General features: G+C 41.1%; 2 protein-coding genes across 2 annotated transcripts; one reads left to right on the forward strand and one right to left on the reverse strand.

Moving 5' to 3' along the window:
• Nucleotides 1-3: 3 nt before the first annotated feature.
• Nucleotides 4-3,049, forward strand: LOC144652543 (uncharacterized). Its single transcript, XM_078512590.1, has one exon. The coding sequence runs from the start codon at nucleotides 271-273 to the stop codon at nucleotides 2,152-2,154; it is 1,884 nt and encodes a 627-aa protein (XP_078368716.1). The 5' UTR covers nucleotides 4-270; the 3' UTR covers nucleotides 2,155-3,049.
• A 4,744-nt stretch (nucleotides 3,050-7,793) lies between these two features.
• Nucleotides 7,794-15,768, reverse strand: LOC144652675 (ATP-binding cassette sub-family C member 4-like). The gene is made up of 7 exons (XM_078512744.1): nucleotides 15,119-15,768; nucleotides 13,996-14,375; nucleotides 11,902-13,253; nucleotides 10,730-11,300; nucleotides 9,773-9,909; nucleotides 8,744-9,105; nucleotides 7,794-8,446 (listed from the first exon to the last, which is right to left on the reverse strand). The coding sequence occupies exons 1-7, from the start codon at nucleotides 15,632-15,634 to the stop codon at nucleotides 7,877-7,879; spliced, it is 3,888 nt and encodes a 1,295-aa protein (XP_078368870.1). The 5' UTR covers nucleotides 15,635-15,768; the 3' UTR covers nucleotides 7,794-7,876.

The following is a 15,768-nucleotide window of genomic DNA, read 5'->3' on the forward strand; positions in this document are numbered from 1 at the left end:
TAAAGAACATTCACGAACGCTTTATTGCGCAAGAACTTGTTTTGTTTGTATAGATGTAACACGTGATCACCTGAATATAATCGATTGTACATTAGACTTTGACCAGTCCATTAGCGAAGCGAAGACGAGTACACGATATCGAGTTCGAAACGAAGTTTTATGTTGTAAATAGGGACGAAATCGCGAATTAAACGGAAATTATTCAAATCACAAACTCGAAGTTTATTATATGGCGCCCAACGTGGGGCAGTGTTAGCGATACAAACGAATATGGACGAAAAGGAGATCGAAAGGCTGGCGCGTGTTCGCGCGAAACGCGGAGGAAATCGAAGTGTAATGACGAAACTGATGTACGAAGCGGAGGGCCTGCTCGAGGCGGAACCGATCGACAAAAAACGACTGAAGGTGATAGCGGATTCCCTTGACCAAAACCTGAAGTTAGTGAAGTCTCTCGACGAAGAAGTGATCGAAACATGTAATGTGGAGGAAATCGTTAAGGAGATAGAAGATTCTGACGAAATCAACTCACGAGTGATGGAAATGTTACGAAAGATAAATGAAGCTTTGAGCCCGAAACAGAACGACCCATTGACTGGAAAGAAAGACGGGAAACATGCAACCTCTGGTTCTCTGCAGTCGACTGGCCCGATTACGGTAGATCCACCCGAAAATGGGGATTCTGGAAACGACCAAATTCTTCAAGTCCCTGGAACGTTTATACCTGGAATGCAACCGCCACATGTTCCTTTGACCCAAACTGGAAATACTCAAGAACCAGGGAGTTCAGGTACGGCTTTTCAATTGCCTACTAACTTAAACACAAATGCCACAGCCTTTCAGCCGAAGGCTAAGTTACCTAAGCTCGTTCTACCGAAATTCAGAGGAGATATTACGCAATGGCAGAGCTTTTGGGATAGCTTTAACAGCGCAATCCATACTAACCCACAATTGAGTCAAATCGATAAATTCAACCACTTGCATTCATTGTTGGAGGGTCAAGCTGCACGCGCTATACAAGGGTTGACTCGAACGGATGCGAACTACAACTCGGCAATTGAACTGTTGCACAATCGTTTTGGCAAGACCCAGAACATTATCTCAAAGTACATGGATGAGCTGCTTAAAATTCCTGCGTGTTCAGGAGATAAGGCTTCACAACTCCGGTTCGTATACGACAAGATTAGCATTAACGTACGAGGGTTAGCGTCATTGGGAGTGAATTGTACTCAGTATGGAAGCTTATTGATTCCAGTAATAATGTCCAAATTGCCACAAGAAGTGCGAATTCAAGTCGCGAGAAACACCGCTCGAGAGGTATGGGAAATTTCAGAGTTGTTAGATGTCATCCGACAGGAAGTCGAGGCTCGAGAGATTAGCGAAGGTGTAAAAACAAACGTGAACACTACGGAGAAACCAAAACAACCGCAGTTTAAATTACCCCCAACCGCAAATACTCTTGTTTCCATGCAAGGGAAAGAATTTCAAATTCGCTGCGTTTATTGCAATGGGGAGCATTACTCAGCCTCCTGCCCGAAAGTTCGAATATCCAAAGATCGAAAAGAAATTCTACAGAAGAATAATCGTTGTTTTATTTGCCTGAAAACTGGGCATGGGGTAAATAACTGCGTCAAAACAAGGAAATGCCGACATTGCGATGGCAGACACCATCAATCGATTTGCCCAAGAATTGACACGCCTACGGAAGAGCAAAGAAACACGAATCGAAACGAAAACTCGAAGGAATCGCAAAACGAAAGTACGACAGTAACCACGACTACAACCGCGAATTCTCTGACCAAAGGAACTGTGTTACTTCAAACAGCAAGTTGCATGGCGATCAACGGATCCAATTCAATTCCAGTGCGCGTACTCCTCGACAACGGAAGTCAACGATCATATGTTTCATCGAGTGTGTCTTCTCGTCTAAATTTAAAGCCTGTCAGTTCAGAAAATCTGAGCATCAACACCTTCGGGGACGCAAATTACCGGAAACAAAAATGCAATGTGGTAAAGCTATGTTTACAAACACGAAGTCACGAGGAATTGGAACTCTTTGCATTGAACTACCCTGTTATCTGTTCACCGCTGCCAAGCAAAATTAACCTGCGATCAGGCATTATTTTTCTCGCGGCGGAGGGGTCAACGGAAAAATGAACGCCTGATACAATTACTTGTCGAGTCGTCTGTAAAAAGTCCAGAATCTGGACTTTTTTCTGATTGGTCAGAAAACAAAAGGCAACATTAAAACTCTATCCTGATTGGCTAATTGAGTTCAAATCTAATTTCTGGTCCAAAAATATCACGCGTAGATGATTGTTATCATGGCGGGTGTTGAGCGGAATGAAGTAGAGAGCGAGTTCTTTTAGCTTTCAGAAAATATCTCAAGAGTTTTGTTCACAAAACATTTAAAGACGAACAAAGGGAGTGTATTCGACGAATAGTTTGTAAAAGAAAAGATGTATTGGCGGTGCTTCCGACGGAATTCGGCAAGAGCGTGATCTATCACCAATGGTGTCGAAGATTATTACATCACACCACCAAAGACGCCAGACGATAGTGCCAGTGACGAAAACTACAACCTTGAAATGTCTAATTTGAGCCTTACACAAAATCAGCCTTTGCAGAAAACATTCTGTAGTTGCTGTGCCTCGTTCTATAAAGAGTGCCGACACGGTGGACCGAAGTGGCCCTGCATTCTGTAGTTGCTCCCAAATTTTAAAAACCATCTGATCAGCTCGTTCAAAAGGGTTATTCAAACACACGTTTGTGAGAGTAAAAATATAATTCGAAGGCGCTAATCACGCTTATCTGATGGCATCGCCGACATTCTCGACGACGTTGACAGATACTTTAATTAGGGGGCGGCAGACGACTTCACAAGTAATTGTATCAGGCTTTCCTTTTTTCGCCTTCCCTCCGCCGCGAAAAAAAAGAAAGCCTGATCGCAGGTTAAAGCAAAATCAATGTTGCTGACTATGTCCATTTAGAGGGCCTCGATTTTGCAGACGACTTTGACAGTACCGAATCTATTGATGTCTTGATTGGTTCCGATTACTACTGGAACTTTGTAACTGGGGATTCCATTAAAGGCGAACATGGTCCAACCGCAGTTGACAGCAAATTTGGATGGCTGTTGTCTGGACCAACATACGATCAATCATCTAGCAATGTTGTCGCTTCCAATTTGATTATTTCCGGTGAATGCAATTCGATGTTTGGAGGACAAGATGACGAATTGGTTGAGAGTTTGAAGAAATTCTGGGAGTCCGAGAGTACTGGAATTCTAGACGACTCCAAGATCGAACGACAAGTACCCGATATCGCAAAGCAAACCGATATCTCCTTCAATGGTCGGCACTACGAGACAAGATTGCCCTGGAAAGAAGACTGCGCGCCAACCTCAAACAACTATGGTATGTGTGTGTCAAGACTACGATCCCTGCATCATAAACTAAGGAACGAACCGAATTTACTGAGCGATTACGACAAGATCATTCGAGAACATGAACAGGCCGGAATCGTTGAAAGGATTCCCGAAGAAGAAACAAGCAGTGACACGAGTCGAGCTTATTATTCGCCACACCATGCAGTTATCAGAAAGGATCGCGAAACAACTAAAGTACGTATAGTATACGATGGGTCAGCAAAATCGTCCAAAGAGGAACTGTCACTAAACGACTGTTTAGAGACCGGCGATAATTACATTCCGCACATATTTGACATGCTATCAAGATTTCGAAACAACCTTGTGGGTCTTACTGCAGACATCGAAAAGGCCTTTCTGATGGTGAGCATTAAAGAAGAAGACCGAAAAATGCTACGCTTCCTGTGGTTTGATAACCCAGAGCAAGACAGACCCAAAATAGCGCAATTTCGATTCAACCGGCTTTTGTTTGGATTACGACCATCACCTTCGATACTTGGAGCAACAATAGCTCATCACTTGTCCTTGTACAAACAAAGTGAACCGGAAATGGCAGCGCTTCTCGAAAAATCATTCTACGTCGATGATCTGCTTTCTGGAGCTGAAAACGATGAGAAGACCCTAGAAATTTATCACAAATCGAAAAAAAATAATGGCAGACGGAGGATTCAATTTGAGAAAGTGGAACTCTAACTCGCCTAAGGTGATGTCTGAGATTTCAAATTCTGAAAGGTCTCGAGAAGATACAATTACGCCAAGCAAATCGCGGTCAGATGTCACAATAATTGAAGATGATCAATCTTTCGCTAAAACGACTACTGGATTGGACAGTCCTTCTACGAAGGATGACACTGTCAGTAAAGTTCTAGGATTAAAGTGGAATACTCTCAGCGACGAACTTTTCTTCGATTTTTCCAGTTTACACACGTACGCGATGTCACTTCCGCTCAACAAGAGGTCCGTTTTAAAGGTCACAGCGAAGATCTTTGATCCGATGGGATTCTTAACGCCTTTCACGATAGGATTGAAGATTCTATTTCAAGAACTTTGCGTGGACAAAATCAATTGGGACGAACCGCTTCATGGAAAGCTTCTTGGAAGGTGGAAATCCTTGCTAGACGAAATCAGATGTTTCGAAACTGTGCGTATCCCGCGATGCTATTTTGTTACGACGCCTGTGGAGGTTCAAATACACGCCTTCGGCGACGCCTCCGAACACGCCTACGCCGCAGTTGTTTACTTGAGGTCTTGCTACGAAGATGGTCGTATTCACGTGAGCTTAGCAGCCTCCAAATCCAAAGTGGCACCCATGGCAAAGCAATCCATTCCGCGTTTAGAACTGTTAGGCGCTTTATCTCTTGCACGGCTAGTCGACAAGTTCAAGACATCGATTGGAGGAAATCACAAAACTGTTTATTGGACTGACTCGATGACAACTTTGTGCTGGATCAAAAATCAAAGGATTTGGAAACAGTACGTGCAACACCGAGTCGACGAAATTCGCAGCCTAACTTCGAAGGATTCATGGCGACACTGCCCCGGTCATTTAAATCCTGCTGATTTGCCCTCGCGCGGTTTGACAGCTAAAACCCTTGCAACGTGCGAAACATGGTGGAAGGGACCCGAATTCTTGTACCTTCCCGAATCTGAATGGCCCGAGAATCGAACGACCCAGTCCGAAGATGAATTGGTTCTCAAGGAAGTGGTCAAATCGCCGTCAACTACTGTGCACTCACTTGTGAGTAACTCAGCCAACATGCCAGAGAAGAAGATTGATCAGATAATCGACATTAATCGATTTCACGACCTGACAAAATTACTTCGTGTTACCGCTCTCGTTATCAAGGCCGCTGAGTCATTCAAGAATTCAGTCATAAACAAAGAGGATACTCGGAGAGAACACATGCGATTAAACGCAACAGATGTAAACGAAGCCGAACGACTGTGGATCCTTACAGTTCAACGGTCAGCCTTTTCCAAGGAAATCGCTTTTCTTCTGGGTAAAGAACGCAGTTGTACCCCTACAACGTACGTCACGCAGTTTGGATTGTTTTTGGACAAAGAAGTTATCAAGTGTAAGGGGAGACTGAACAATGCACCGTTGCCTGTAAACACGAAGAATCCCATTCTACTGCCAGCCAAGCACGAATTCACCCGTTTACTAATCAAGCATTCACACGAGTCTGTGAAACACAGTGGTATCAGGGACACTTTAACGACATTACGAGAACGCTATTGGGTACTGCGTGGACGAGAAGCGGTGAAAGGGTTCATTCGAAGTTGCGTTATTTGTCTCAAACACGAAGGTTCACCATACGGCCCCTTACCTCCTGACGACCTTCCTAGTAATCGAGTGTCAGAGGATCCGCCCTTTACGCATATAGGGCTCGACTTCGCCGGACCGTTGTACGTCGAAACGAAAAATTCAAAGGAAGAATGTAAAGAATCGCAAAAGGTCTATGTGTGCCTCTTCACGTGTGCCTTCACCCGAGCTGTACATTTAGAACTAACACGAGGACTTAGTGTTGAATCGTTTTTACTTGCCTTCCGAAAGTTCACTAGTCGAAAGGGAGTGCCTGCCACCATCACTTCTGACAACGCGAAGACGTTCAGATCTTCGTCTCAAGATATACGAAAGATAACGCGAGCAGAGGAAGTTTGGCGATACCTCGCGAACAAGCAGATCACGTGGAATTTTATTGTCGAAAAGGCCCCGTGGTGGGGAGGATTTTGGGAACGGCTTGTGAGAAGCATCAAGAAACCCTTAAAGAAGGTCCTAGGGAGGTCTACACTCCGTTTTGACGAGTTGGAAACTGTTTTAGCGGAGATCGAAGCAGTCATCAATTCCAGACCCCTAACGTACGTGTACGATGACGAAGAGTCCATCTCTTACCCTTTGACACCTTCCGATTTGATTTATGGTCGACGAATCGCATCAACCCCGAACGCTGCTCACTATGACGTAATCAGTACCAATCAATCGCTCACAAAGAAATTCCGTCATCATAAACATGTTCTTCAACAACTGACCAATCAGTGGCGTCGAGAATACCTACTCGAGTTGAAGGAACGATCTCAAGTTCGACCTAAGGGGAGCAACAAACGAAGTATTTCCATTGGAGACATCGTCTTGCTGAAAAACGATTCTACGAGTAGAGCTTTTTGGAAATTAGGAAAAGTCGAAGAACTTATTCCCGGAAGAGATGGCAATGTTCGTGCGGCTGTGGTGAAATCTGTTAGTGATTCCGGTCGTCCGTCTCGTTTAAGAAGAGTCGTACAGCATTTGGTGCCCATCGAAGTAAAGGTGCAGCCTGAAGCTACAGTAACGAATGAAGTCCAATCAGCTAATCAAGGTGCAAGGCCAAGGCGCACCGCTGCAGTTGCTGGAGAGTCAAGACGAAGAGAACTTAACGTTGTGTAAATAAGTTAGTTATTCGCTTTCACGATATAACTAGGGGAGTGTAAAGAACATTCACGAACGCTTTATTGCGCAAGAACTTGTTTTGTTTGTATAGATGTAACACGTGATCACCTGAATATAATCGATTGTACATTAGACTTTGACCAGTCCATTAGCGAAGCGAAGACGAGTACACGATATCGAGTTCAAACGAAGTTTTATGTTGTAAATAGGGACGAAATCGCGAATTAAACGGAAATTATTCAAATCACAAACTCGAAGTTTATTATAGCAGCAACATCCAGCTTTGTTTTTACTTTCCTACATGTAAAAATAGCATACTTAAAATGCTAGCTTTCGCCGATCCACGGCATCATCAGGTATTGAAGAATATTCCGCGTGGGCCTTTACATAAAAAGCGCAAGAATGCGGGAAGAATGTAAAATATATGAGAATAACAAAGTACAAATATGAATAAGTGTCATTGTACAAAGAGTCTCTCCAGAATTCACTGCATTCCTCTCTAGTGTTGACTAGTATTAGTTAGTATTTTCTTTTGTAAATTGCTTCGAATAGGCGTAGACTAAATTGTATGACTCAAAGGTTTCCATTATATAACCAAAAGTATTGAACGGTTCATTTCAACTGTGTAAAATTTAGTGTTGAATTAAGTTGTCTTTAAGTTATTTTCAATTTGAAGTTTGGTTTAGCCATGCAAAACATGTCAGTATAACTGGTTGGGGTGTTACTAAACTTCTAGCAATCGCTGCTAGTCGAAGTCTACTAGAATAGTCATTTAAGTTTGACAATCTGGTTCGTTAAAATACTCGTATTTACAAGTTCGTGCAATCTTGAATGTGTTTGCCGCATGTTGTAGCTGTAAGACGTATAAAACACTTTTTTTAAAAGCACTGCTTTGAAATGACATAGTTGTAAAAAGCAACATGTTATCTGTTGTCTGAATTGTTTTTCTTGGGAGGAAAAAAATGACCACATTTTTGCACTCTCTATCTTTTTTTTTAACCGAGTTCTTCTTTCATTAAATAGGTTATTTATGGAAAACCATTTTCAGCGGCAGTCATGTTATAATTCTGAACAAGACGAGCGAAGACTCCATTCTTATTCTGAAGCAAAACTTCAGGTTTGTCAAACTCAACCACTCGTCCCTGCTCCATAACCAACACTTTATCATAGTCCATGATGGTGTTCAATCGATGAGCAATGGTTACTACTGTGGAATCGTTAAATCTGTTACGTATAACTTCTTGAATCAGTCTGTCGGTCTTGAAATCCACATTAGCAGTGGCTTCATCCAGGATGATGATCTTACTTCTTTGTAACAGCGCACGCGCTAAACAAAGCAATTGGCGCTCGCCAACACTGAAGTTGTTTCCAGACTCTCTCAACTTGTACTCCAGCTGGTCAGGTAATTGTTGTACCAGGGACTTTAACTGAACATCTTCCAAAGCACGCCACAGATCAAGATCTTGATATAAAGAGAATGGGTCCAGGTTCCTCCTGAGAGTGCCGCTAAAGAGGACAGGATCCTGAGTTATCACGGACATGGACCTGCGAGACGCCTGCAGATTAAGATCCTTGATTGTCACACCGTCTATGATAACCTGTATAATAAAAGAGCAAACGCGTCAATTTGGTAATAAAGACATATCTTTGCAATGACAGTTAATTAAAGTTATTAATGAGCATTACATTGTGCGAATGCACATACAAGTAAATAATGGTCAAAGAAGTTTCCCGATCTATAGAATAATAAAAGTCGGTTAGTAGATATTCTTCGTTCTTGTCCATGATGTAAGCTCTGCAAAATATCTTTCTTAAATTTCGTTTCTTTGCGAAGAATAAGAGTATAATAACACATAATTAATATTGCACATAAATAACAGTTCTTATATAATTACCTCGCCTTCAGGTTCTTGCATTCGAAAGAAAGCCGCCACTAAAGAAGATTTCCCAGCTCCGGTGCGACCTGCTACACCAACTTTTTCCTTATCACCAACACAGACGCTTATGTTCTTTAAAGTTGCTGGCGCTCCTTTTAAATATGTTAATGACAAGTCACGTAATGTCAAGGCGCCCGTTGTAGGCCACTCGGCAGGAGGAAGGGTTTCGGTGCTGTACCCAGGCTCTGGGTCGATTTCGGTGTATGTAAACACTCTTTCTACAGAGGTCATATAATTTTCTGTTTCCGAGGCGGCACGGATGCCATACTGTGAGGCTTCTAATGTCTCGGCTGCAAAGGTGAGGGACATCCCTGCCAAAGCTAAAACAAAAATGAACTCAAGCTCATTCTTTGTTTCATGTTACTATATGAAATCAGGCTTTGCAATTGCTCTACTTGATTTGAAAAAAATTAGACGAGAGAAATCCATTAGGACGGCAGCTAGTTTTTAATCTTAAATTATGGTTAATAACAACAGCCAGCTACAACAAGAAAAGCGTCAAGGAAAAACACTCGATTAGTAAAAAGCGTTTCGGATATTTCATACAAGACCGAGCTGGTCTTCGTCGGTTAACTAATCATCATGATGGTGTTTGACTGGTCTGCCCACTTCCAAGAAGACAAAACTTTACTTTTTACCGCCAGTTCACACACATACGCAAAGCCATTCCATTTTCAGTTGATCCTGTTCTCTCAGTTTGAATACACACTTCAGGTACCATGAATACATTTTACAAAAACATTTTGTTTCGTAATCGTTGCAGGTCAGTCAGTTAGAAGTACAATTACGATAATTGTTAACGAAAGGAGCTGTACATTTAATAGACAGACTTCGTAATTAAAAAGCAGAAAAAGGTCAAGCTACTTTTTAAAAGGACAAAATCAGAGCTGATATCAATTTCCAGTTGAACAAGCATAAAATAGCACTGGGTGATCTCAATGTATAAAGTCCACCAATATACTCAGTCTGTCAGATAATGACACTTACCTGGACTTTGTGTTACAAATAATGCTCCAGCTGACACAGAAGTCACAAGAAAGTTAGTTAAGAGGTCTGCTCGAAGGGCAAGCCAACGTGTAGAGGCCTTCAATAATATCAGGGCTGCCGTGTTCTTGTCTTGATATCTAAAAAAACCCACTCAGCTTAATCATGATCTGGCTGACATGGACATTTTCGCATTTTAAAAACGCTGTAATGGCGTATAAATAGATGTCTGAACAAACACAGTTATAGTCCCAACAGGGAATTCGTGTTAGAAGCCGCAATCACAGCTACAGTTCAATCTCTGTTATATGGCCACCGAAGGTACTGAGCAAAGTGTCCGTATTAGAGAGGTTTCCTTATATTACTGAGGTCACCACGGTCACCTCTCTAATATGGTATTCTCTCTATTACGGACAATCTCTGATGTGCCAACAAAGTTCTCATATAATCCCTCTAGCAAAACCCTCTTTAATATGGACCCTCTCTAATATGGACAACGGACACTAAATTTCGGCCCCAGGCGAGTTTCACTGTTTATTATGGACTCCGGTGATCAGGCGATGATATTTTTTGTGTCCGTAATGTAATTTTTCTGTTTGTGGTTTGAAAAACAGCAAAGTATCCGAGACATTTTCGGAATTGTGCTTAATGTTGATTTTTTACCTGCAGAATTGCTATGCGTACATGTAGCAGATGTAAAATTTATTACCTTCCTGATAAACATTGTAACTCGATGCTGCTTTAAATGCAGTTAAAAGAGGAATAAGGGCCTCGGTTTAGTTAATTAATACTTTAAGCTTTTAAGTCAAAATGGTTAAGTTAAGTGTTAAAGTAGTTTCATTTATGACCTCTTTCTTAAACCGGTTATTGAACCTTATTTTTATAATTCTATAAAAAAGTAAAGTTGTATAACCATATATAATTTTTTAGTCAGCGACGGTTTAACATAAGTATACTTACTGGTAAAAGTTTCGAAGGAAATCGTCCTCCATCTCTGAAGAGCGAATTAATTCCAATCCTGCCACAGTATCAGCAATGAGGGAATACACTGGACTGCATGTTATTGCTTCAAGTCGTCTTATCTCCCGAGCAGATTTCAAATAATATTTAGCGAGGTAAATAAACAAAACTGTTAAGGGTGTACAAGTAATGAAAAGCCAAACATTTGTCACCGCTGAAAGTATAGTAGCACTGAAAAAGTACAGGCACAATTGTGTGGCAAAAAGGAACTGTCCTGGAAGCATATCGTCCATACTGCCGATATCCTTAGAGAAGCGGTTTAAGATGCGACCAACTGGGTTAGTATCAAAGAATAGGGCTGGTGCTTTCATAACGGCTTTTGTCATCTGGTCATGGAGGTTTTCTGAGGCCTTTAAAGTAGCAATGTAGAAACAGAAGGAGGATATTAGCGTAAGTAATAAGGAGGTCGCAACAATGGACCCATACACCACTAGCGTTGTGTAGCTCTTCTGTTGTTCAAATGGCATCTCAGACATCCGTGAGAGCCACCATAAAGGCGCAATCCAGAACACTAAAAGAGAAAACAAACGTGAACAATAAATTTTTGCTACCAGACCACTTACACATGGCCTTCTGTGAAGGCAGTCGTGTACTTTTTTTCGAAGTTGCGAACTTCTTACAGTTGAAGACACCAACACTTAAATAACTACATGCCATACCAACGAATAAGGTCTAAGGTTCGATATAGCGAGGGGCTCTTTCAGTGTCTTGAAGGATGACTCCAACCTACATAGCGATGCTAGAAACCCTGAAAATTACCGCGAAGAGTTATTACTTTTTTATTTCTGAACATTTAAAGTTCAAATATATATATATATATATATTTACTTGACACTTTACCTTTATTTGGTAAAGTCTAGAAAGTGATGCAGAAAAAAGACTTCGCTGCTTTAGAGGGAGATACGACGAAACCTTTTGGATTTGATGAAGGTTTTTTTTAAAGACGGCACTGCTAGAAGAACCGCGGTCTTAATGATATAAACAAATAAACACACACAACGTACTAGATGATGTCACGACTTCTATTTGAAATTTTGTAACTAATATTCCTCGTGTGTACTTTGAGTGAGCTTCGAAATGCAGGGAATAACTGTACTAAAACTATTTCTTACCCTGGACAATAACCAAGAAAACAATAAGGCCTATTATTAAAACTGTTGGAAGTGCAGCTTTAAAATACTTCCAGTACAACCACCACTTGATAGTCCCAACCATTCTGTCCTCTTCTACTTCTTTCAGATCAACCATGTCATGGTCTTCTTTAGCAGCATTCGTCGATTTGAAGATATCTTCACTAAAAAGTGAAGAAATCTCGTAATTGTTATTCTCGCTCTTCTGGTCTTGCTCTGCTTGAGATAGAAAATAGGAAGCCACTTGCTTGTCCTTTTCTATTCGACTATACGTTCCTTGACAAACCACGGAGCCGTTCCGTAGCATAACAATGCTGTCTGTTTGTTCGAGAAACTGTAACTGATGAGTGACCAGGATACGGATTCGCCCGTCTAAGTACTCTTTGATGCATCTCTCAAACAAATGTTTTCCGACTTTGGCATCTACTGCACTGAGTGGGTCATCCAATAGGTAGATTTCCGCATCTGAGTAGATTGCGCGTGCCAGACCCACTCGTGCACGCTGACCACCACTTAGAATCACTCCACGTTGTCCAATCTCCGTTAGATCATGCTTTGTAAAGTGTTCTATATCTTTCTGCAAGTCACAGACTTCGATGACCTTGTTGTATTTTTGCTCAAAGAAGTGGTTACCAAAAATTATGTTTTCTCGCACATTGCCAGAATAGACCCAAGGCGTTTGCGAGATGTAAGCCATTTTTCCGATACGAGAGAATTTTCCAGAAGAGATCGGAAGTTCTCCTAAGATACTCATCAGCAAAGATGTTTTGCCGCTTCCAACTGGCCCTGTTATGCCAACAAGCTGTCCATTTGTAACACTCAATGATACATTTCGCAATGCAGGACGTTCTGACGTGTGGCTCCAAGAACATGAAACGTTCCCTAGAAAAACCTGTGGCTGCATGTGCTGAGAGGTCTGTTCAAGTTTCAGAGCACCTACCAAAGCCGGTCTTCCATTTCTTAAACTTTCAATCCTTATAAATTGTGGTTTATACCTTCTACCTCTGAAGTGCACTTCTAAAGGACACAGTTTGTTTTTGTAATTCATTTCGCGTGTTAAAATAGACTTCGTTTCTATCAAGCGTTGCATCCTATTACACGCAGTTCGTGCATCTGCAAGATAGCGTAGGGCATCTGCTATAAAAATCGTGACGATAAATTTGATGTTAGACAAGATAGCAATTAGCGTAAAGATTGTAGACGACGTTAACTGATGTTGTGTAAGAAGCAGTGTTGTGACTGAAACGAACCCAGCCATGGCAGTGCTGCTGAAATACAAAGTGTAAATACTTGAGACGATGAATCCCCGGATGCGAATCAGTGAGATTTCCTTTCTGTCAAAAAGAAAATTGTACAACTTAATATTAACCTTGAAAGGCTTTCAATAAATCGTCCCTTCACCACTTCCCAAGCAAGCGGTGTTAATACGAGATAACAAGATTTTAGAGCTTGAAATATTTTCGAAACCTCACAACTACTTTAGGCATGCGCAAAATAATTTGAATCTAGTTCTCTGAATTCTCTTAAAAGGCTAGGTCACGGTATTTTTAGGTAATTCCATTTATTTTCATTAACTAAGTTCTCTAAAGTTCAAATTGGCAAAGAAAAAGTCATTTATTGGTAAAATCCCCGCCAAATAACAAAGAAGGTTGTTTTCGAGCATTGTAAATGACACTTTCATACAGATAAAGTACGGGCCGACGTTTTTCAAGTTTACCCGAACGCAATCCGTTTTAATCTTCTCGAATTTTGCCTATCCATGCCTCTTTTTGGCCTTCCTGTGTTTCTGTTTTCAGCGTACAGTTGGAAATCTGTGAATCTTGTAGGTTCTTTCGTTTGTTGCTATATGTAAATCGATCGTTAGTATATGTGTATTGTCCTTGGAAAAGGAATTATATATTTTCTACTCTTGGCCTAAAAATACTGAAACTCGTCGGTTCTTGACCGTCTTACTGTTTAAAGCAATTATGCCACATATTTCCGCCAACGCAGCCTCACTTCTTTGACTATTGGACTTTTTGTTGATTAAAAAAACGGGCATGTAGCCTAGCTGTTATATAAACCATTGGTACCAACCTTCTTAACTGTGCAACCAGATCCCTAAAATTCCATTCCCAGGCGTACATTTTAACTACGCGGATTCCTGAAATGATCTCTTTCATCATCTCCAACCGTTTGTCGGTTACTGCAGCTGATTGGTGGCGAACCTTCCCAGCCTTATGAGCTGCAAACGATCCATACGCAACAACAAGAAGAAAGAAAGAAGCTCCTACCAAGGCTTGCCATGTTACTAAGTACCACAGAAGAGCCATGGAGAGAACAATGTCCAGTGGAGCAAATAGAAATGTAACACCGGGGAAACTAACCTGTTCGATAGCTTGAGCATCGTTGGAAACCAAGTTGATGATGTTTTCTGAAATGGTGTCTTGTAAAGTACCTCTATTAAGATTAAGGATCTGGAAAATAAAATTGATATAGAAAAAATTTCAGAAATTTTCCTCTTACTAAAGCATCATATCTTTATCGCTGAAGATACCAGTGGCAGATCAAGACCTTCAGGTAAGTGGGGGTCCGAATTTCTTTTTACTTCTTTTCGATATGTTCTGATGGCTGATGAAATTCTGTGGTTTAAGGGTCGTTTAAAGATGGCTTTGAAAATAGTTGATTCATTCAGTTAATGGGATATTGCAAGGTTTGGGCGATGTTAACCTCAATTTCCTACACAAAAATACCTTCTAGAGTTTGAAAAGGGAAGAACATGCAGAAAGATTAGTTGGGGTCTCCGTTAGTGTCGTTGAAAAGGTCATCAAAGGTGAAGAAAATGCAAACACAAAGAAAAAAATATAATGTAAAAACCAGTATATTAAAGATGTTTCTGGTCGAGTAGTGCCACTTAATCAGCAAACCAAAGCTACTTCAGCAAGTTTGGTTTAGCTACAAGAACTAAAGGGGGAAATGATTATGAACGGCTTTCTCGTCGCGTAATTTTTTTAGGGTTAAACACCATTTGAATCGCTCCAGTGATGGTAACTGAGCTATCGATTAAATACAGTGATTTCCCAAAAACGAAAGACGATTGGAAAGCGAATCGAAAGGAACTCAAGCGACATCAAACAAGGAAATCGAAATTTTCTTTGCAAAAAGTTCATTCCTTTGTCTTTTGTGGTACACTTTTAAAAGAGTAAGATACATTACTTGCCTTTTTATACACAAGTCCAATCATCGCAGCTTTCAGTCTAGTCGTCATCATTTCTGCCTTAAATACCCCGTGACTTAAGCTTAGAGATCTTGCAATGGTAACCAGAGAAATGCCGATGACAAACGGCAGGGTTGCCTTGTAATTCATCTCTGAAGCTATAGAAATGCTTCTCAAGAAGAACCACATGATCAAAGGGAAAACATTCAACGTTATCGTAAAGAAAAACCTAAGGAACGCCATTGCGATATAGTCTCTGTAGGGAATAACTCTCATCATAGCCTTCCACAGGCGAGGCTTTGTTCGGTTTTGTTCAGACGATCTTTCTTCTGCCAGCCATTCCCTCTCCAAGTCAGCGACCAATCTTTCTGTTTGATATGACGTTTCAACTGCAAACAAGTGTTTCTCTTCCAGTGGTTGTTTGCTCCCGAGTTTGAGAACATGGCTTATCCAGGAGAAAGTCAACAGAGAGAGAAAACCGGCCTTCTGTCTTAGATTTTGAACCGGAGCTTCCTCCATCACTCACTTTCAGTGCGGAAACTCTTTTTTGTTCGGTTCATAAAAAGTTGGGAGAAAAAAGACAACCTAAGTTACAAAGATTGTGTACAAACTGTGAACAAGGCGAGGTATTCGCTACAGAGTTTTTAACTCTG

The sequence above is a fragment of the Oculina patagonica genome, chromosome 4 (assembly GCF_052425735.1).
Source record: "Oculina patagonica isolate OP01 chromosome 4, crgOcupat, whole genome shotgun sequence".
Classification (NCBI taxonomy): Eukaryota; Metazoa; Cnidaria; class Anthozoa; order Scleractinia; family Oculinidae; genus Oculina; species Oculina patagonica.

Excerpts from the sequence above, each read along its gene's own strand:
- LOC144652675 (XM_078512744.1), bottom strand. The coding sequence starts at position 15,634 with ATGGAGGAAGCTCCGGTTCAAAATCTAAGACAGAAGGCCGGTTTTCTC. Across the intron at positions 14,376-15,118 it reads TTGGACTTGTGTATAAAAAG|ATCCTTAATCTTAATAGAGG; the intron begins GCAAGTAATGTA and ends TTTATTTTCCAG. Across the intron at positions 11,301-11,901 it reads TTTCTTGGTTATTGTCCAGG|TGTTCTGGATTGCGCCTTTA; the intron begins GTAAGAAATAGT and ends TTTCTCTTTTAG.
- LOC144652543 (XM_078512590.1), top strand. The coding sequence starts at position 271 with ATGGACGAAAAGGAGATCGAAAGGCTGGCGCGTGTTCGCGCGAAACGC.